Source organism: Podarcis pityusensis (genome assembly GCF_964106645.2).
Source record: "Podarcis pityusensis genome assembly, chromosome: 7".
Lineage (NCBI taxonomy): Eukaryota > Metazoa > Chordata > Lepidosauria > Squamata > Lacertidae > Podarcis > Podarcis pityusensis.
Genome location: NC_138031.1, coordinates 83,923,646 through 83,947,026, shown reverse-complemented (window position 1 = coordinate 83,947,026; position 23,381 = coordinate 83,923,646). Strand labels below are relative to the sequence as shown.

Below are 23,381 nucleotides of genomic sequence, written 5' to 3'. Positions count from 1 at the left end.
TTTTAGCTGTTTTTGATGTTGTCTTGTGGTTGCAACCCACATCAGGACCTTAGGATGAAAAGTGAGTAATAAAATAAAATCATCATCATCATTTGCCTCTTAACATGAGTAATTTCTTTTTCTTTCTTTCTTTCTCTTGTTGTTTATACATTTAACATGGATATTTCATTCAAATACGGTTGACATTAATGGAGCATGAATCTACCACAGGTGATTCTAATCTTCTGTAAAGCCATCTAAGCTGGTTGGTCATCTTTGGCTTCCAGAAGTTAAACTATGCTTAGGGAGGCAACTTAAAAGACTCAGACTCTTGCTTATCTGCAGAACAAGGTTCACAAAGGTCTCTCCCACCAGCCACTCTCTTCCTTTCTTGGTTCCCTATTTTTATGAGATGGGGCGACCCTAACAGCACATGGGGTTCTGTATGTGGCTGTGCTACAGACTAGCATAAATGGTTTGTTGGCTGTTATTTGATGCTAGGAGAGCCAAAACGAATAAAAACGTGATTTGAGCTCAACCTCTTTTTCTATCATGTAGAAAGAAATTCATTCTGTGCTCTAGTGGACAAATATGACAGACAGAGCTATAAAATTACGGAACGCAGATAGCGTTTCTCCAAGTTACAATATTGTTCACTGTATGAACTTTGCATTCCAATGGCAAGACCTCTGTGTTTAAGCCAAGTTTGCACAACTTTTGACCTGCTGAGCCAACCAGGCACTCGGCTAGCGGTCTGCTTTGGCTAGCTGCCAAGAACTGCCCAGACAGACAAGGCACTGCAAACAGTGCCCAGGCCACAACTCACGTCTGGTGGCTCATCTTTACGTAGCTCGTTCAGGCCGGTATTAACCCATCTGAAATTATTCCGACGCACCAGTAAACAAACCATTTTTTAAGGTCAGTGCTTAAGGTCAGAGTTTTTAAAAAGCACCGGTGAACTGAACCAGATTCAAACCCAAATCTGCAATTTTAATGTCCTGGTGAAAAAAGAGTCACACCTCAGAAATAGGGTTGTTGTTGTTTTAATTAATCAGATATGAACCTCGGAACCTCATCCTTCCCCAAACACTGGTACCCAGGACTGTCCCAAGGACACTTAGGGAATCAGGACAAGCATCCCAAACCTTGCATGTGGGGTGGGGGGAGGCACTGCCAGGACAGCCAGGACACTTCCTGGCCACCCAGACAGGCTTTCCACCCCCTTTCTTCATAAAGCAAGGTAAGGAAGGAGGAGGAGAGGGAGAACCCTGGAGGCAGTGCTCCTGCAAAAGAAAAAAAATGGGAAATATCTTCACTGTTGCAACAGCCCAAACAAGCCTAGAAGGCAGGTGGGGGTGCTGCCACCATCCCCCAGAAGAGGAGGAGGGGGTAGGGGGGAACAAAAGCAACAGAGAGTGATTTGCCTCGAGCTCTGCAAATACTCCTGATATTTATTAGACTGCAGCTCCCTTCACCCCAGTGAGTGTGGCCAAGGATCAGCAAGGATGGAAGTTGCGGCCCAAATGTCTGTGGGCACGAAGCTGGAGAATGCTGATGGGCAGGTAAAGGTAAAGGGACCCCTGACCATTAGGTCCAGTCGTGTCCGACTCTGGGGTTGCGGCGCTCATCTCGCTTAATTGGCTGAGGAAGCCAGGGTACAGCTTCCGGGTCATGTGGCCAGCATGACTAAACCACTTCTGGGGAACCAGAGCAGCGCACGGAAACGCCATTTACCTTCCTGCCAGAGTGGTACCTATTTATCTACTTGCACTTTGACGTGCTTTCAAACTGCTAGGTTAGCAGGAGCAGGGACCAAGCAATGGGAGCTCACCCCGTCACGGGGATTCGAACCGCCGACCTTCTGATCGGCAAGTCCTAGGCTCTGTGGTTTAACCCACAGCGCCACCCGCGTCCCGATGTGCAGAGTTGTGGATTAAAACCAACGGGCTGCAGAAGAGGGAGCTCGCATGATGCCCTGCAGATATTTTGGACAAAAGCTGCCATCAGCTTCGGCCAGCCTGGAGTTAGAAATGCCATCATCCAAAATGATCAGCCGGCACCACATGGGCTACAGCAACGCAGTGACACCAGGTGTTCAGTTTGCACGTGTTCCGAGGCACTAAATGAAAGCCCAAAGGAAAAGACTCCAACTTTAAGTTATCAAATGCTTTTTGTCAATGAGAAAATATTACCTACTTGACAATTCCGCATTCACAAGGCTGTCTTACCCAACTGAACTGTCTTTCCAGGACCCAGATGTTGACTCCCTGGGTTTGCGGCCGCCAGTTAATCTAGATGCAATGTATATGGCACAGCTGACACTGGTGGAATTGTACACTTGGCGGCTTAAAAGGGGTTTTGTGAATGGAAGCTGTAGCAGATTAAGAAATACTTGCAGCCCAATCCGAAGCATGGCAGATAAAGGGAAGCCTTACTCAAAAGTAAACCCCACTGAGTCAGATGGGGCATCAGGTTACTTCCTTAATACATCTCACTGGTCTGTTCTATGCAGTTGCACAGACAGTCAACATTATCATCCTCAGAAATCCAATACTGCACGGGGGACGGACTTTTCATTTAAGATATTGACGCATCTGTGAAGACCGCAAGTTTCAGTGAAGTGATTTACATGAGCTAACAGATGACTACCCAAGATATACAAGAGCTAGCCTGGCATAATGGTTAAAGTGTTGGACTAGGACCTGGGAAAGCAGGGTTCGAAGCTCACTGGGCAATCTAGGGCCACAATCCCTAAGTCTAACCTACCTCACATGGTTGTTGTGAGGGTGAAATGGGGAGAAGAGGCATGTACACCCCTCTTGAGCTCCTTCCATCATGAAGCTCAAGGTGCTTTCCTTGAAATATCCAGGTACTGACCAGACCCAGACTACCTAGCTTCAGCAGAATGGTCGCATCCTGGATTGGAGTGGTTATTTGAAGCTTAAAAGGAGCCACCTGGGTGGAATCCCAATATTTATGCATTTTGTCTTGTTGTAAGGCAAGCTGTTTAACATCCCAAGGGGGAAATCTCCCTTGCATTTATTCTATAACATTTGTACAAACGTTTCTACAGTCCAGCATTACTGCCTTGCACTACTAAGAAATGTTTCGTTCATCAGGAAGAAAAGAGAAACCCAAAACCAGAATTTGCTTCTACCTCTGGGGAGATAAGAGCAAACATCAGCCTCTAACTTCCTTTGAGAAATTTCAGAACGCTAAGCCAAAACAACAAAAAAAGCGAACTCAACCAAGGCACAGGGTAATTTCCAAGAAAGAAAGAAAAATCTTTTCAGCACCACAGCATAAACCACCAGAAAGCCGATGCTACAAGCAGCTTCCTCTACCCCGGCAATGCAGATATATTTGTGCTGCCCACAACAAACCCCTCTTTATTTTCTAGATTTCTGTGGTGTGAGGTTCTCTCCTTCAGAGATGAAATAAGGCATTTCTGGAACCCCTCTTCTTGAATCTATTCAGCAGTATCTATTCTTTTCCCAGGATTAAGAGATAAAAAAATGTTTAACAGATACCAGTCATAAAAATCCATCTCTTTCCCAAAGTGAATGCAATAAGAATCAGTTTCAGCTGGCTTTCTCTCTGCATTAAGAAAGTTACTAGATCCATGTCTGGGCACAATCCCAGCCCCACAGTAACCAATCACAATTGTATTAAAGTGGATTGCTACCTTGAGCTTGAGTTGACAGCCACACGGTTTCAGTGCTAAGGTTCACCAGCAATCACCAGGTTATTATTTTTCCATGAGACATTTACATCTCTGTCTTTCCAGTTTCCAAAACATCTAAGCAACTCGCTTCCAACTGTATGGCAGCCATTATCCCCTTCCAGTTTCTAATCATGAGTTACCAAACTGATCAGAAAAATCAAAGCTGAAGTTCCATGCATGGGGCATCCTAAAGCTCTCTGTCGCAGAAGGATAAAAAGCAGCTCCTTCTTCCCTCTGCCCTTTCCCGACTTAATGGAAAGCTGTGAAATTGTGGGTTGGATGCATCTTTTTAAGCTCCGTTGGTTAGAGCCCAGTGCTGATAACGCCAAGGCTGCAGGTTTGATCCCCTTATGGGACAGCTTTAATTTCTGCATTGCTGGGGACTGGACTAGATCAGGGGTCAGCAAACTTTTTCAGCAGGGGGCCGGTCCACTGTCCCTCAGACCTTGTGGGAGGCCGGACTATATTTTGAAGGTGGGGGAAAGAACGAATTCCTATGCCCCACAAATAATCCAGAGATGCATTTTAAATAGAAGCACACATTCTACCATGTAAAAACACCAGGCAGTCCCAGCAAATAACTCAGAGATGCATTTTAAATAAAAGGACACATTCTACTCATGTAAAAACATGCTGATTCCTGGACCGTCCACGGGCCAGATTGAGAAGGCGATTGGGCCAGCCCCGGCCCCTGGGCCTTAGTTTGCCTACCCATGGACTAGATGATCTTCTGGTCCTTTCCAATTCTACAATTCTATGAAATATTAAGCTTGAACTTGTCACCTTCAAGTTCGACAGCAGCCACAACCACAGAGTAACGTTGCCTGAAACCAACCTCATCCTCGTTCCAGTTAAACAGGCGCTATTCAACAAGCAGTGAATTTTAACGTTTTGTTAAAAATAAAAAGCTACATGTGATTTTCAGAGGGTTTATAAACACACACACAAACCCAACGGCGCATCAGCCCCTTTTGGCCCAAGCTAGCCATTGACCTTGCCTGCTTTTTGGGAGAAAAGCAATGACAAACCTAGATAGCATCTTAAAAAGCAGAGACATCACCTGCCAACAAAGGTCCGTGCAGTTAAAGCTATGGTTTTCCCAGTAGTGATGTATGGAAGTGAGAGCTGGACCATAAAGAAGGCTGATCGCGGAAGAATTGATGCTTTTGAATTGTGGTGCTGGAGGAGACTCTTGAGAGTCCCATGGACTGCAAGAAGATCAAACCTCTCCATTCTGAAGGAAATCAGCCCTGAGTGCTCACTGGAAGGGCAGGTCCTGAAGCTGAGGCTCCAATACGTTGGCCACCTCATGAGAAGAGAAGACTCCCTGGAAAAGACCCTGATGTTGGGAAAGATGGAGGGCACAAGGAGAAGGGGACGACAGAGGACGAGAGGGTTGGACAGTGTTCTCGAAGCTACAAACATGAGTTTGACCAAACTGCGGGAGGCAGTGGAAGACAGGAGTGCCTGGCGTGCTCTGGTTCATGGGGTCATGAAGAGTCGGACACGACTAAACAACTAAACAACAACAACAATACATTCAAAAAATATCACCAACTTTGCAGCTGGCTCAGGGAAGGGCTTTAAACTAGCCACAGCAAGCTGGAAAAAGTGGGGAGGGTTGTGGCTCAAACTCTTAAAATCAGATCTACTAGATCCATATGAAGCCATTTTGGACGGAAGCCCAGCATGGGCAGGCAGGCAGGAGGCGACAGCAACAGAGGGACGTGTGAGTGATGCCACCGCAAATGTGCCTACAAATCTGTGCAACACAATCTAGCAAACAACTTCAGCAAGACAAGGAATGTTCATGATAATTTTATTAAGATTTACGAGTTGCTTGCTAGCTACCAAACTTCATCAACCAGTTTAAGGTCGCGTGTGTAAACTTTCCGCAGACTGGGAAACAGGGAATATAGCAAAAGGGGGGAGTTGCTGAACCAAAGGTGAACAATCATAATCAATATTATAATTAGCAAAAGCCAAAGATGTAGTGTTGTATGTTGTTAAAAGCATGTCAGAAAGTTTTGGTGGCTAACAGGTGGCAAATACATTTTATATTCTGTACTTGAACCATAGTAAAGGTAAAGGTAAAGGGACCCCTGACCATTAGGTCCAGTCATGACCGACTCTGGGGTTGCGGCACTCATCTCGCTTTACTGGCCGAGGGAGCCAGCGTATAGCTTCTGGGTCATGTGGCCAGCATGACTAAGCCACTTCTGGCAAACCAAAGCAGCGCTTGGAAACGCCGTTTACCTTCCCGCCGGAACGGTACCTATTTATCTACTTGCACTTTGACGTGCTTTCGAACTGCTAGGTTGGCAGGAGCAGGGACCGAACAACGGGAGCTCTCCCCGTCGCGGGGATTTGAACCATAGTAAGAACCTGCAAAAGACTGGGCAACTGGTGAAATTAAGAAAAATGCATCAAACATGAAAGAAAACACGAGAAACAGATAAAAGTTGCTAAACTTGAGGCAGCTGTGGTGGAGGTGGCAGAAAAAGGCTACATATTCTGAATGGGCTTCGGGGCCAGCATCTAAGTCAGGGGTAGGCAACCTAAGGCCCAGGGGCCAGATGTGGCCCAATCGCCTTCTCAATCCAGCCCGTGGACGGTCCGAGAATCAGCTTGTTTTTACATGAGTAGAATGTGTGCTTTTATTTAAAAGGCACCTCTGGGTTATTTGTGGGGCACAGGAATTTGTTCATTTCCCCCCCCCCAAAAATATAGTATGGCCCCCCCACATGGTCTGAGGGACGGTGGACCGGCCCATGGCTGAAAAAGGTTGCTGACCCCTGATCTAAGTGCTGCCAAATGGAGAAGGGAGATTATTTTGGCTGTTCAAGAGATGCTGTTCACATGTAGCCTTGCCACACTACAGTTGTTTTCTGAAACTCCTGGAGTTTTCAAGCTTGTGTTGCTTTCTAGATTTCTGGAACATACATGATGGAGCACAAGTCACAATGATAGGCAGCTGTTAACAAAATGCTTTATAAATTCAGATGCAGTATACTTTTGGGGACCAGACACTGACGACAAAGATACAAGAATCACGGATACTTCAGCAAGTCGTATTTAACATGGAAGGAAGCATTAAACTGCACAAACATTGAAATATGCACATAAACTGATGGGTAGCATCTCTGTGCCAAAACAACTCCCTTCTTTCCTTCCATTCTTAAGTGACACATTGGATGACACTTGAAGACAGGAATCTTATCGTCGGTCTCATCCCCTCTGCCCCTAGTCCTTGCCACTAGTCCTTCAGCTTGGACCTAAAAATGAGCAGAATGTTTAAGAGCATGACAAATTCCCATCCTTGCAGCAGGACAAGGACAGTGGATTTGGAGTATTGGTTCTCACATCTCCTGTACATACTGCCTCTCTCAGATGAGGACAGAGATCGTTAAAATCTAAAATCTAATGACTCTGTGGACCAATCTGAAGTTTCTCAAGAATTCTACTCCAAATGAAGAACTGAGTAAATGTCTGGCTAGTTCAGACAGTGAATTTGAATTAGTATGCAAATTTCCAAGAACCAAGAGAGATGTGGTAAAGGCAGGACTCAGGTCTCTACCTAGATCAGGTATCCCCAAACTCGGCCCTCCAGCTGTTTTGGGACTACAACTCCCATCATTCCTAGCTAACAGGGATGATGGGAACTGTAGTCCCAAAACAGCTGGAGGGCCAAGTTTCGGGACGCCTGACCTAGATATTTTATCAGTGTGCCTCATCTCAGACAAAGTGAAAATAAAAGCCTAAGAACTGCCTTGCCAGGTCAAGCCAGGGTCCTTCCATTCTAGCACACTATTTCCAACAGCCACCTGTGGACTCTGCCCCGGTTAAACCCAGTGCTGACATTCCCCTGGAGGTCTGGTAAAAGCGATCAGCAATGGCAGTTAAATGGTCCATATTCAACTTCTTCCAAGTATGAACGTCCAAAGTGTATATTACTGCTACGAAATCTTTTAGCTGTTTTTGATGTTGTCTTGTGGTTGCAACCCACATCAGGACCTTAGGATGAAAAGTGAGTAATAAAATAAAATCATCATCATCATTTGCCTCTTAACATGAGTAATTTCTTTTTCTTTCTTTCTTTCTCTTGTTGTTTATACATTTAACATGGATATTTCATTCAAATACGGTTGACATTAATGGAGCATGAATCTACCACAGGTGATTCTAATCTTCTGTAAAGCCATCTAAGCTGGTTGGTCATCTTTGGCTTCCAGAAGTTAAACTATGCTTAGGGAGGCAACTTAAAAGACTCAGACTCTTGCTTATCTGCAGAACAAGGTTCACAAAGGTCTCTCCCACCAGCCACTCTCTTCCTTTCTTGGTTCCCTATTTTTATGAGATGGGGCGACCCTAACAGCACATGGGGTTCTGTATGTGGCTGTGCTACAGACTAGCATAAATGGTTTGTTGGCTGTTATTTGATGCTAGGAGAGCCAAAACGAATAAAAACGTGATTTGAGCTCAACCTCTTTTTCTATCATGTAGAAAGAAATTCATTCTGTGCTCTAGTGGACAAATATGACAGACAGAGCTATAAAATTACGGAACGCAGATAGCGTTTCTCCAAGTTACAATATTGTTCACTGTATGAACTTTGCATTCCAATGGCAAGACCTCTGTGTTTAAGCCAAGTTTGCACAACTTTTGACCTGCTGAGCCAACCAGGCACTCGGCTAGCGGTCTGCTTTGGCTAGCTGCCAAGAACTGCCCAGACAGACAAGGCACTGCAAACAGTGCCCAGGCCACAACTCACGTCTGGTGGCTCATCTTTACGTAGCTCGTTCAGGCCGGTATTAACCCATCTGAAATTATTCCGACGCACCAGTAAACAAACCATTTTTTAAGGTCAGTGCTTAAGGTCAGAGTTTTTAAAAAGCACCGGTGAACTGAACCAGATTCAAACCCAAATCTGCAATTTTAATGTCCTGGTGAAAAAAGAGTCACACCTCAGAAATAGGGTTGTTGTTGTTTTAATTAATCAGATATGAACCTCGGAACCTCATCCTTCCCCAAACACTGGTACCCAGGACTGTCCCAAGGACACTTAGGGAATCAGGACAAGCATCCCAAACCTTGCATGTGGGGTGGGGGGAGGCACTGCCAGGACAGCCAGGACACTTCCTGGCCACCCAGACAGGCTTTCCACCCCCTTTCTTCATAAAGCAAGGTAAGGAAGGAGGAGGAGAGGGAGAACCCTGGAGGCAGTGCTCCTGCAAAAGAAAAAAAATGGGAAATATCTTCACTGTTGCAACAGCCCAAACAAGCCTAGAAGGCAGGTGGGGGTGCTGCCACCATCCCCCAGAAGAGGAGGAGGGGGTAGGGGGGAACAAAAGCAACAGAGAGTGATTTGCCTCGAGCTCTGCAAATACTCCTGATATTTATTAGACTGCAGCTCCCTTCACCCCAGTGAGTGTGGCCAAGGATCAGCAAGGATGGAAGTTGCGGCCCAAATGTCTGTGGGCACGAAGCTGGAGAATGCTGATGGGCAGGTAAAGGTAAAGGGACCCCTGACCATTAGGTCCAGTCGTGTCCGACTCTGGGGTTGCGGCGCTCATCTCGCTTAATTGGCTGAGGAAGCCAGGGTACAGCTTCCGGGTCATGTGGCCAGCATGACTAAACCACTTCTGGGGAACCAGAGCAGCGCACGGAAACGCCATTTACCTTCCTGCCAGAGTGGTACCTATTTATCTACTTGCACTTTGACGTGCTTTCAAACTGCTAGGTTAGCAGGAGCAGGGACCAAGCAATGGGAGCTCACCCCGTCACGGGGATTCGAACCGCCGACCTTCTGATCGGCAAGTCCTAGGCTCTGTGGTTTAACCCACAGCGCCACCCGCGTCCCGATGTGCAGAGTTGTGGATTAAAACCAACGGGCTGCAGAAGAGGGAGCTCGCATGATGCCCTGCAGATATTTTGGACAAAAGCTGCCATCAGCTTCGGCCAGCCTGGAGTTAGAAATGCCATCATCCAAAATGATCAGCCGGCACCACATGGGCTACAGCAACGCAGTGACACCAGGTGTTCAGTTTGCACGTGTTCCGAGGCACTAAATGAAAGCCCAAAGGAAAAGACTCCAACTTTAAGTTATCAAATGCTTTTTGTCAATGAGAAAATATTACCTACTTGACAATTCCGCATTCACAAGGCTGTCTTACCCAACTGAACTGTCTTTCCAGGACCCAGATGTTGACTCCCTGGGTTTGCGGCCGCCAGTTAATCTAGATGCAATGTATATGGCACAGCTGACACTGGTGGAATTGTACACTTGGCGGCTTAAAAGGGGTTTTGTGAATGGAAGCTGTAGCAGATTAAGAAATACTTGCAGCCCAATCCGAAGCATGGCAGATAAAGGGAAGCCTTACTCAAAAGTAAACCCCACTGAGTCAGATGGGGCATCAGGTTACTTCCTTAATACATCTCACTGGTCTGTTCTATGCAGTTGCACAGACAGTCAACATTATCATCCTCAGAAATCCAATACTGCACGGGGGACGGACTTTTCATTTAAGATATTGACGCATCTGTGAAGACCGCAAGTTTCAGTGAAGTGATTTACATGAGCTAACAGATGACTACCCAAGATATACAAGAGCTAGCCTGGCATAATGGTTAAAGTGTTGGACTAGGACCTGGGAAAGCAGGGTTCGAAGCTCACTGGGCAATCTAGGGCCACAATCCCTAAGTCTAACCTACCTCACATGGTTGTTGTGAGGGTGAAATGGGGAGAAGAGGCATGTACACCCCTCTTGAGCTCCTTCCATCATGAAGCTCAAGGTGCTTTCCTTGAAATATCCAGGTACTGACCAGACCCAGACTACCTAGCTTCAGCAGAATGGTCGCATCCTGGATTGGAGTGGTTATTTGAAGCTTAAAAGGAGCCACCTGGGTGGAATCCCAATATTTATGCATTTTGTCTTGTTGTAAGGCAAGCTGTTTAACATCCCAAGGGGGAAATCTCCCTTGCATTTATTCTATAACATTTGTACAAACGTTTCTACAGTCCAGCATTACTGCCTTGCACTACTAAGAAATGTTTCGTTCATCAGGAAGAAAAGAGAAACCCAAAACCAGAATTTGCTTCTACCTCTGGGGAGATAAGAGCAAACATCAGCCTCTAACTTCCTTTGAGAAATTTCAGAACGCTAAGCCAAAACAACAAAAAAAGCGAACTCAACCAAGGCACAGGGTAATTTCCAAGAAAGAAAGAAAAATCTTTTCAGCACCACAGCATAAACCACCAGAAAGCCGATGCTACAAGCAGCTTCCTCTACCCCGGCAATGCAGATATATTTGTGCTGCCCACAACAAACCCCTCTTTATTTTCTAGATTTCTGTGGTGTGAGGTTCTCTCCTTCAGAGATGAAATAAGGCATTTCTGGAACCCCTCTTCTTGAATCTATTCAGCAGTATCTATTCTTTTCCCAGGATTAAGAGATAAAAAAATGTTTAACAGATACCAGTCATAAAAATCCATCTCTTTCCCAAAGTGAATGCAATAAGAATCAGTTTCAGCTGGCTTTCTCTCTGCATTAAGAAAGTTACTAGATCCATGTCTGGGCACAATCCCAGCCCCACAGTAACCAATCACAATTGTATTAAAGTGGATTGCTACCTTGAGCTTGAGTTGACAGCCACACGGTTTCAGTGCTAAGGTTCACCAGCAATCACCAGGTTATTATTTTTCCATGAGACATTTACATCTCTGTCTTTCCAGTTTCCAAAACATCTAAGCAACTCGCTTCCAACTGTATGGCAGCCATTATCCCCTTCCAGTTTCTAATCATGAGTTACCAAACTGATCAGAAAAATCAAAGCTGAAGTTCCATGCATGGGGCATCCTAAAGCTCTCTGTCGCAGAAGGATAAAAAGCAGCTCCTTCTTCCCTCTGCCCTTTCCCGACTTAATGGAAAGCTGTGAAATTGTGGGTTGGATGCATCTTTTTAAGCTCCGTTGGTTAGAGCCCAGTGCTGATAACGCCAAGGCTGCAGGTTTGATCCCCTTATGGGACAGCTTTAATTTCTGCATTGCTGGGGACTGGACTAGATCAGGGGTCAGCAAACTTTTTCAGCAGGGGGCCGGTCCACTGTCCCTCAGACCTTGTGGGAGGCCGGACTATATTTTGAAGGTGGGGGAAAGAACGAATTCCTATGCCCCACAAATAATCCAGAGATGCATTTTAAATAGAAGCACACATTCTACCATGTAAAAACACCAGGCAGTCCCAGCAAATAACTCAGAGATGCATTTTAAATAAAAGGACACATTCTACTCATGTAAAAACATGCTGATTCCTGGACCGTCCACGGGCCAGATTGAGAAGGCGATTGGGCCAGCCCCGGCCCCTGGGCCTTAGTTTGCCTACCCATGGACTAGATGATCTTCTGGTCCTTTCCAATTCTACAATTCTATGAAATATTAAGCTTGAACTTGTCACCTTCAAGTTCGACAGCAGCCACAACCACAGAGTAACGTTGCCTGAAACCAACCTCATCCTCGTTCCAGTTAAACAGGCGCTATTCAACAAGCAGTGAATTTTAACGTTTTGTTAAAAATAAAAAGCTACATGTGATTTTCAGAGGGTTTATAAACACACACACAAACCCAACGGCGCATCAGCCCCTTTTGGCCCAAGCTAGCCATTGACCTTGCCTGCTTTTTGGGAGAAAAGCAATGACAAACCTAGATAGCATCTTAAAAAGCAGAGACATCACCTGCCAACAAAGGTCCGTGCAGTTAAAGCTATGGTTTTCCCAGTAGTGATGTATGGAAGTGAGAGCTGGACCATAAAGAAGGCTGATCGCGGAAGAATTGATGCTTTTGAATTGTGGTGCTGGAGGAGACTCTTGAGAGTCCCATGGACTGCAAGAAGATCAAACCTCTCCATTCTGAAGGAAATCAGCCTTGAGTGCTCACTGGAAGGACAGATCCTGAAGCTGAGGCTCCAATACTTTGGCCACCTCATGAGAAGAGAAGACTCCCTGGAAAAGACCCTGATGTTGGGAAAGATGGAGGGCACAAGGAGAAGGGGACGACGGAGAACGAGATGGTTGGACAGTGTTCTCGAAGCTATGAACATGAGTTTGACCAAACTGCGGGAGGCAGTGGAAGACGGGAGTCATAGCTGTCGATTTTTCCCTTTTCTTGCGAGGAATCCTATTCGGAATAAGGGACTTTCCCTTAAAAGGGGGAGAATATTGACAGCTATGACAGGAGTGCCTGGCGTGCTCTGGTCCATGGGGTCACGAAGAGGCGGACACGACTAAACAACAACAACAACAACAAGCCATTGAGCTGATGGTCAGCCTTCCCCTGGGACCTGCGCTCAAGCCCCGCAGCCGCCACCGCCCAGCGCACCGGGAGCCGCGCGCCGTCGGGGCGCCCGCGCGCATCCCTGGCCGGGCAGCCCCGCTTACCTGCGCTCGGAAGTAGAGGAAGAGGGCGATGCTGCAGACCACCTGGCCGAGGCCCAGCAGCGCCAGCGCGGCCAGCAGCGAGCGCGAGGCGGGCGCGGCGGAGGGCTGCGCGCTGGGCGGCGGAGGCGGCGCGGGCAGGGAAGGCAGCGGCGGGGCGCCCTCCGGCTCCTCGGCGCCGCGCAAGTACTTGGCGTAGTCTCGGCTGGCGCGCCGCATCTCCGCGCGCTCGCGCCCAAACTGCCGCCCGGAGCGCAGCGCCGCCCGACGGGGCCTTTATAGGCTCGCCCGACGGCGACGCCCAGCCGGGACCGGCTCCGCCCCGACGGGCAGGGAGGGCAGCGCGCCGAGGAAGCCCGGCCAGGAGGCGGAAAAGCCGACGGCTGCTTGTAGTGGACGCTGCGCAACCCCGGGGGAGAGCCGTCGAGGAGCAGCAGCTGCAGCAGCAACGCTGTAGCGGATCATCCGCTCCTGCGCCCGGCTGGAGAACTTCAGAATCGCCTTGGGGGTGGGGAGAGGTTCCCCTTTTCCCTCCCCCCCGCTTTCACTTTTCTCCTTTCACTTGGAACGGGGGAGGGGGCTTGTGTGGAAGCCAAAATCCAGCCCGCTCGTTTTAATTTTTTTTCCAAATTTTTTTAATTGGTTTTCACATTATAAACAAACAAACACATAAGACAAGCAAACATAAACCATAGCCTTATTGAAAATTACACTTATTAACATTGTTAAGTGACTTCCTCGCTTCCCCTTGGTTGAATTTCATTGCATGTCCTTTTAACGGTTTTCTAAATCACAGTTCTTAAAATAATTTAACTTAAACATTAGCATCCTTAGATCTTCACATTATGAAATTAAACCTATTAATTCATCACTTAACATAAATAAAATCCTAAGACAATTAAGTATCTGCAAGCTGTTTTCAGTTAGTTTAACTTAACATGTTTAACTAAGTAAGGTAATCATTAAATTTATTCCACTCTTCCTGATACTCCTCCTCCTTCTGGTCGCGGACTCTTCTGGTTAGGTCGGCTAGCTCCAAAAAATCCATCATCTTCATCTGCCATTCTTCTATCGTTGGTAATTCTTGGGTTTTCCACTTTTTAGCTAACAAAATACGAGCAGCGGTTGTGGCATACAAAAATAATTTAACATCTTTCTTGGGCAATTCCACAGCCTCTGGTTTCTTTATAAATGTATATTTCAACATTTTTTTCAATTCGTTATATATCTTTTCCCAGAAGTCTTTCACCTGGGTCTTGATAAAGCCATTGCACTCCTATTTCTGTTTGGATTAGACTATGCTCTTTCGCTCTTCCTTCCTTGCATCCGCGTGGTTGGTTCGAAGCAGTAATCCTAAATTTAAATCCCATCGCACTCAGTAGGAACCACATCCAAAGAAACTTCCGTAGAACCCGGCTGCGTGTTGGCCCCCCTACCGCACCTCAGAGGACCACCAACCGAAGGGGAGGAGGGTCTTGGGAATGTAACAGAACCTTTATTGTCAGCAATGGTCACATTCTGATGTCCTATTTTTGCACCCTAAGACGCTATAAAATGTATGGGACTCCACCATTTCTAAATGAAACAATTAAAGGTAAAGGGACCAGTCATGATCGACTCTGGGGTTGCGGCGCTCATCTCGCTTTATTGGCTGAGGGAGCCGGCGTACAGCTTCCGGGTCATGTGGCCAGCATGACTAAGCCGCTTCTGGCGAACCAGAGCAGCGCACGGAAAATGCCGTTTACCTTCCCGCTGGAGCAGTACCTATTTATCTACTTGCACTTTGACATGCTTTCAAACTGCTAGGTTGGCAGGAGCAGGGACCGAGCAACGGGAGCTCACCCCGTCGCGGGGATTCGAACCGCCGACCTTCTGATCAGCAAGTCCTAGGCTCTGTGGTTTAACCCACAGCACCACCCAGTTAAATGAAACAATTTCTTCCAAATAAAAGGTAAAAGACCACTCTGCTGCTCTACATTATTATTACTATTTATTAATTTATACACCACCATTCATTCAAGGATGACATGAAAACGCAGAAGTACGTAACATAAAAACAAAAACAAAAAATAAACCCCTACTGTGCACACACACACAGAGAGAGAGAGAGAGAGAGAGAGAGAGCTTAAAAGGCCATAGATGGTTTAATTAGCCAAAGGTTGTCCTGGGTACCTGGTGAAATTAGGAGAAAGACCACATCTTATTTCTGGCAAGGTTGCCTGCGGTGGGTGTGTCTCATGGGCAAGCAAAAGAGCCTTGGACAAGTTTGCAAAATTTGCACATATATATTTATCATTAAAGTTGGCAGGACTTACACCCAGGTAAACATGGCGGGAATCAAACTGCATCTCTGCTCTTCTCTGTTTTGGAAACATGCTGTGTTGCTTGAAATCTCTCACTTTCCATGGTGCTATGGTGTTGTCTGTGGGATCAGCAGAACATTTGACAAAGCACCATCCATTTGAAGAAACAAGCCGAGCGCCACGCAAAACGCCCAGGCCTGCCTTCTCCATTGTAGGTAGGGAAAACCCTTTCCATTTCTGTGGGACTGGGCTGCACTTCTGATACACAAACCAGCAACCACACAGGAAGCCTCAAAGGCATAACCCTGTGAGAAGACTTTCAAGACAACAGTTTATTTTCCCCACATGGAGCTCAGCACAAACATTCAAAGACCCACATGGGATACAGATGAGGAAAGCAACCTCCATGTAGGTCTTTAATTGTGCAAACTCACACTTAGTTCCATACTTCGCAATAGCTTTGTCTTATTGGGTGAGGGCTGCAAAGCGAGGTTTAATGTGTGGCTAAGTATGTGATTTATTCATAATGATTTTAATGTTTCTGTTTTTTGTGTTTTATATTGCCTTATTTTGTTGCCATTCTTGGTGAAGGAAGGCACAGAAATCACTTTTTAAGAAATACATGAAATAAACTCCTCCTCAGTACAGTGGTACCTCGGGTTACAGACGCTTCAGGTTACAGACGCTTCAGGTTACAGACTCCGCTAACCCAGAAATAGTACCTCAGGTTAAGAACTTTGCTTCAGGATGAGAACAGAAATTGCGCGGCAGCAGCAGGAGGCCCCATTAGCTAAAGTGGTACCTCAGGTTAAGAACAGTTTCAGGTTAAGAACGGACCTCCAGAACGAATTAAGTTCTTAACCCGAGGTACCACTGTACCTGGCATTGAAATGCTATGTACAAGGCCAAAACAAGGAATTAATAAGTGTTGTTTCTGAAGTTTTTATCTGGTATCTTTATACACACATGTCTGACCTTTCCCTTCCTCGACATAAAAAGAATGTTGCTGTTGGTTTTGTTTAGTTTTTGACCAAAGTGAAAATTATTCAGTATGCCTCACATCTGATCACTGACGTCCAAAACAGGCTTAGAGCTGAGCCACGGGGAGCTCTGGGACTCATTATTTGCTGCAGTGATCCTGTAACACATGTTTTCAAAGATGAATCTGCCACAAATAGGGATTTGGGATTCCATTATGGGTAGAAGGGTGGAAACAAAGACTTGAGCCAGGAGGGATGATCTGCTAGGAAGTTCTCCTACATAAGCGCCACTGAAACAGAAGGAGCTCTGCGAGAGCTGAGCAGTGCTGTTTCACCGGCTCATGTTCATTTCACGAAGATTGTGCAGGAGAACTTCTCGGTGGACAGTATTTCATGTTCATCAGAGGCAGTGGGTCAGAGTCCTCTGATGTTCTGTCTCAGGAACCAAAATGCCAGAAAACACCTTTGTTCTTTTATATATTATAGGGTAGACCCAAAAGTTGTCAAGCTTTATAAATTTTGGGCCAAAGTTATTGAGTCTTTTTGTTTTGTTTTGTTTTTTGCAAAATCATAAAAAAAAGAAGTTTTGAGCTATTTCTAAGTAAATTTGCCAAAATATTCACTTCCGACATTTTCATGTCCGGATTTTCATGCACATTTAAGCAATTTTCACCTAGATGCTGTTTACAAGGGCCAAATCCCGGGTATGTCAGGGAAATTCCGGGTGTATGGCAGCCCTGATATATTAGCATGAATGCCTACCTACAATCAGGAATTAATGGTGTAACACTGCTGCTGCTTTTATGGCAGAACTTTTCATGATATTTTAGCTTGGCTGTGAAGAAGAGAAGAAGAGTTTGGATTTGATATCCCGCTTTATCACTACCCTAAGGAGTCTCAAAGCGGCTAACATTCTCCTCTCCCTTCTACCCCCACAACAAACACTCTGTGAGGTGAGTGGGGCTGAGAGACTTCAAAGAAGTGTGACTGGCCCAAGGTCACCCAGCAGCTGCATGTGGAGGAGCGGAGACGCGAACCCGGTTCCCCAGATTACGAGACTGCTGCTCTGAACCACTACACCACACTGTGTAGTGAGTCCTGTGAGTCCTGGAAGACCTGGCCTGGTGGGCAGAACCTGGATTGACTCCAGCTACAAAAGCTGGAACGACTGAACAGATGCTTGGGTTGGGGTATTATTTAGGGGGTTTTGTAGGGAGGTTCAGTGGCTGTTATTATTGTCCTAATTGTTTTAAACTGCTCTTTAAGCTGTGTGATTTCAAATTGGCTTTGTTGTTGTATAAATTAAGGGACATCAGATGTGCCTGCAAGGAGATGAGCCAGGGAGAGCAGTGATGGCCAATTGCACTGGTTCTGGGCAAGGGGAGCTATGGTGTCAGGAGTGGGGCAGGCCAGGTTAGGGGCACACAGCACAGAATGTGAACATTGTGCATGGATCGGTCAGGACGACCACTTGTCTCTGGACCCTGGACCGTCTTGGCTGATAAAAACCAGCTGGATGGGAACCAACAAACTGAAGCTCAGTCCAGATAAGGCTGAGGCACTGTTAGTGGGCATGTCCCTAGACCGGATTGGTGGGGTTACACTCCCTCTGAAGGAGCAGGTATGCTGCATGTGGGAAGAGCAAGGCAGGCACATCGGTGTCGTCTCAGATTACTTGGGAAGGACCCAGGAGAGGAAAAGACTTAGGCAGCTGTGAGAAGGCAGGGGCCTTCAGGTTTAGCAAGTGCCTCATAGGGACACGACCTACCAAGAAGAGTTGCTGTGCTCAGTGGGTCTGGCAGTCTAATAAAGAGTTAACTTCACTTACTCCATGTGATCTATTGTTGGCTCGCTCCTGATATGTGATCATCTTCTGACATGTGATCATCATCTGAGGCAGGGGTCAGACACTTTTTTCATCTGTGGTCCGGTCCACTGTCCCTCAGACCATATGGTGGGCTGGACTATATTTTGGGGGGGAAATAATGAACAAATTCCTATGCCCCACAAATAACCCAGAGATGCATTTTAAATAAAAGGACACATTCTACTCATGTAAAAACACGGTGATTCCTGGACCATCCGTGGGCTGGATTGAGAACGCAATTAGGCTGCATCCGGCCCCCGGACCTTAGGTTGCCTACTCCTGAGAGGTCTGGAGGGCAGCAGAAGAAGAAAGGGCCTTTTCTGCAGTGGCTCCCCGTTTGTGGGATGCTCTCCCCACAAAGGCTCATCTGGCTCCTTCATTACATATCTTTAGGCATCAGGCAAAAACATTCCTCTGCTCCCGAGCTTTTGGCTGATTAAAAAAAAAACCTATGGCCTTGTGTTTGTGGAAAGAGGGTTATTGGTTTTTCTTTCTTTTTATTGTGTTATGTGTTTTCATTTTGTATTTTTATGTTGTGAACCACACTATGATCTTCAGATGAAGGGTGATATACAAATTTAATAATAATAGCAACAACTGACCCTCCAGGCATGTCCAAAGTCTGTTTTGGGGGCCTAATCCGGTCCGCTGGTTGGTTTAATCCAGCCCCTGAGGCAGTTTATTCCCTGGAGTCAAATCCTAAAAAAACCTCAAACCTCAACAACCTCAATGTTAAAAAAAGGTCAACAAAACTTGGTTGGCCCTCTGGTCCCCACGGCCCTTCACTTCATCAAATCTGGCCCTCTTTGAAAAAAGTTTGGACACCACCGCACCCGTGTAAAATGAAAGGAAGCTGAGTCAGCTCAATAGCATGAAGATTAACGACTGACTCATTGGATGATGTTTGGGTTCCTAAAGATACTTACTGTAGGTTTTAATGACAGTCCATCGAAAGGAAACCTACATGTGACAAAGTTAAAAGGAATGAAGTCTTTGTGTGAGCCAGAGTCTGGTCAGATGTGACTTCTGAACTCTTATCTTCTTATTTAATACCAAGATAAATAGTATTAGTAACCAGGCAGACATATAGTACCTAAGAGCAGAATAAAGTGAACAAATCTATGCCCCTACAAAGGACTTAAATAATAATCCTACTGTAAAGCTATAATCTTGTTTCCAGATGCCTAGGACTACTCACAGCCATGGAATTTACTTCTGAATAGAGGATCACGCTATAAAACAATATCCTCAAAACTTCCAAAATCACGTTTCTCATAGTTCCACTCCACGAAACAGAAATTAGTGATGATGTATCACTGAAAATGGCAAAAAGATATACAGGACTGGAAAGAACAGATCATGGTTTGTTGTTTGGAGACAGAAAGATAATAAAAAGATTACAAGCAGGCAGTAGAAAGAGAGATGGATTCACAGCAAAACATTGAACCCAGTTTATCTCTAAGGTTAGAGTACGAATATAACATTATCGTAGTCACAGAAAAATATGTAAACCTCTTTCTTTGCCGCCTACATGTCCCAACTTGCTCCTTTTGACATTCTTCACTGGGTCTGTGCCAAAGAAAAGGGGAGAGAGAATCTAGCACATTTATATGTGTCTACAGAAAACCTTGAATTTAAGCCTGCAAGGAAGAGGTCTGTTCTGAGGGCGTTAGCATGATCAGAAAGCAGCCATTTCTGAAAAGGTAGTTTCTTCCCAGAAACCAAACCAAACTCCACCAGTAAATGCACACCCTCCAACATTCCTCAGATGAAAAAAAGGGACGTTTCTCACTCTCCTCCCAATTGACCCTCCTTGGCCCCCCATTTTTGGTTCCCCCCAACCGCACAGAGCATCTCCTCCACCACCACATCAACAGGACACAGCACACACATCCTCCACTAAACCCTTAATCCTGATTTGATTTTATTCTTTGCTAGATTTACAAAAAGAAAAACACACACCAATAAACAGATCTTAGAAAGGGGTAAGATCTGATGCGGACACACAAAGTATTAGTATTATTTTAAAATCAAGACTCCTTGTGCTCTGCTCCTCCTTTCTTCCTACCCAACGTAGCCCTGCTGCTACGAGGGAGAATGGCAGTGGCAGCCATGGAGAGGCAACGGGATGCTTCCTCGCAGCCGCCACTTCAAATGCTCATCCTCTTCCCTGAGCTCAGCAGCGGTGACACTGGCAGGGGAAATAAGGACATTCCGGGATCAAATCAGAAGCCAGGGTGGCTTTCATAATTCCGGGACTGTCCCTGGAAAATATGGTTCTAGGTTCAGGTAAGTAGCCGTGATGGTCTGAAGCTGTTAAAATATTTTTAAAAATTAAAAAAATTGTCCAGTAGCACGTTAAAGGTAAAGGGACCCCTGACTGTTAAGTCCAAGTCATGGCCGACTCTGAGGTTGCTGCGCTCATCTCCTTATACTGGCCGAGGGAGCCAGCATTTGTCCACAGACAGCTTCTGGGTCTTGTGGCCAGCATGACTAAGCCGCTTCTGGTGAACCAGAGCAGCGCACGAAAATGCCGTTTACCTTCCCACCAGAGCGATACATATTTATCTACTTACACTTTGACGTGCTTTCAAACTGCTAGATGGGCAGGAGCAGGGACCGAGCAACAGGAGCTCACTCCGTTGCGGGGATTCGAACCGCCAACCTTCTGATCAGCAAGCCCTAGGGTCTGTGGTTTAGACCACAGCGCCACCCGCTAGAGACCAACTATGTTTGTTCTTGGTATAAGCTTTCGTGTGCATGCACACTTCTTCAGATACCTGGAAAATATGTTACATTTAGAAACACTGGAGGGTATGTAAATGCGTCAGACATCTACATTGCTAGAGGGGCAGGGACTTGGGGGGGGTTAGTTAAGCCATTTAAAATCTTATCTTAACGTGTGTGTGTTTTTTATATTGACCCTGTTCCAAATAAAGTTGATAGTGAAATCAGTGGAACAAGTTAATCATAACAAAAGTTAACTCCATTAATTTGAATAGGGATCTGTGTCTTTGCAGACTGAGGATGTCTGGCATTAATCTATGGGTGTAGCCAGGATCTATGTTGTTGGGGGTTTTTGGGGGGGGCAGAACACCCACCTGCCTTCATCTTCTGTCTGGCTGTCTACTGCTCAGTCAGGTTGTCAGTAACATCACTAGAATGTGCCACAACATTATCAATGTGACATCAGCGAGCATTTCAATTTCAAATATTCTGATTATCCTAACCCTAACCCTAACCCCCCAGTGCTCTGCTAAGCCCCTGCATTCATCCCATTTGTTCCTCACAACAAACCTGATAAGGCTGAGAATGCCAAGCCAATTTGCAAGTTCCATGGTGGAACCAAACTGACTCTTTGAGGCCCTCCAGACACCTTTTTCTTGTGCATTCAGGATAGTTTGTGTTGTATTCTTAATAGTATCGGGGGTGGGGTGTGTCCACACCCATTCCTGCATTCTAGTGGATTTTCACCCTCAAAATGTTTGGAATGGTCACATTTCAGATATAGTCATTCATGTGTGGTCTGTAAAAGGTAAAGGTAAAGGGACCCCTGACCATTAGGTCCAGTCGTGACCGACTCTGGGGTTGCGGCGCTCATCTCGCTTTATTGGCCGAGGGAGCCGGTGTACAGCTTCCAGGTCATGTGGCCAGCATGACTAAGCCGCTTCTGGCGAACCAGAGCAGCGCACGGAAACACCGTTTACCTTCCCGCAGGAGCGGTACCTATTTATCTACTTGCACTTTGATGTGCTTTCGAACTGCTAGGTTGGCAGGAGCAGGGACTGAGCAACGGGAGCTCACCCTGTCGTGGGGATTCGAACCGCCAACCTTCTGATCGGCAAGTCCTAGGCTCTGTGGTTTAACCCACAGTGCCACCCGTGGTCTGTAGCTTCTAGCAAATATCCAGAAACATTTGGCACCAGAAACGTTCCTCTTTTTTAAGTTTGTTTGTTTTTTGTTTTTGCTACCGCCTTTGATACACTAGGGCACCAGGGCAAGGTGTCTAATGGACGTCACTTCTTTTGTGATGTAGCTACTCCCACGTACTTCCTGTTGATGTCATCCCCCCCCCACAACATTTAGCGCAGCAATCACAGCCTGAGCATTGAAACGGCAAAAGTGAAAGTACGGTGCTGGCACAGTGCCATAGTGCAAATAAACTTGTGCTAAAATGCAAAAGGGGGACAGATAAAATCATGGCATGACCACTCTCTTGCTGCTCAGTGCCAGCTACAAAGGTTTCCCTTCTGTCAGGAGGGCTGAGGGAATTCACCTTTGGGCGAAGGGAAGGGCTGTAGGGCACAGGCAATATCTCAGCTGCAGGACACCTGCTTGGCATGCAAGCCATCTTGGGTTCAGCTTTCTCTGACTCAATAAGCTTTGGCAACAAGGCTGTGGAAGGCTTTTTGCCTTTGGGGCTTTGCCTTTGGAGAGCTCGTTAGACAATCTTGGGCTTTACAGATCGTGGTGTGACTCAGTAGAAGGCAGTTCTGAATGTTAGCAGAAGACTGGGATGTGGAGCCGAGTGGCAGCTCGTGGACTTTGGGCTGGGCAGGACTGTTTTTTTGTTTTCCCCCCTCAACTTTTTTTATTGATTTTCACAACATTATAAACAAACACACACATAAAACAAACAAACATAAATCATAACCTTATTAAAAATTACACTTATTAACATTATTAAGTGACTTCCTCGCACCCCCTTGGTGGAATTTCATTGCATGTCCTTTTAACGGTTTTCCAAATCATAGTTCTTAAAATAATTTAACTTAAACATTAACATCCTTAGATCTTCACATTATGAAATTAAACCTATTAATTCATCACTTAAATAAAATCCTAAGCCAATTAAGTATCTGCAAGCTGTTTTCAGTTACCGTATTTTTCGCCCTATAGGATGCACTTTTTCCCCTCCAAAAATGAAGGGGAAATCTGGGTGCGTCCTATGGGGCAAATGCAGGCTTTCGCTGAAGCTTGGGGAGCGAGAGGGGTTGGTGCGCACCGACCCCTCTCGCTCTCCAGGCTTCAGGAAGACATCCGCAGCCTAGGCAGCCCTGCGGGAGTTCCCACAGGGCTGTCTAGGCTGCAGATAGCAGC

At 46.0% G+C, this 23,381-nt stretch overlaps 1 protein-coding gene across 1 annotated transcript in view; it reads right to left on the bottom strand.

Moving 5' to 3' along the window:
- The window catches only part of TNFSF11 (TNF superfamily member 11), a gene marked incomplete at its 5' end in the record, with an annotated part of 38,126 nt that extends 24,776 nt beyond the window's left edge, over positions 1–13,350 (bottom strand). Inside the window, one exon of the mRNA XM_081015005.1 lies at positions 13,135–13,350. Coding sequence (XP_080871131.1) covers positions 13,135–13,350 — 216 coding nt within the window. The remainder of the gene's footprint in view (positions 1–13,134) is intronic.
- Positions 13,351–23,381: the final 10,031 nt, after the last annotated feature.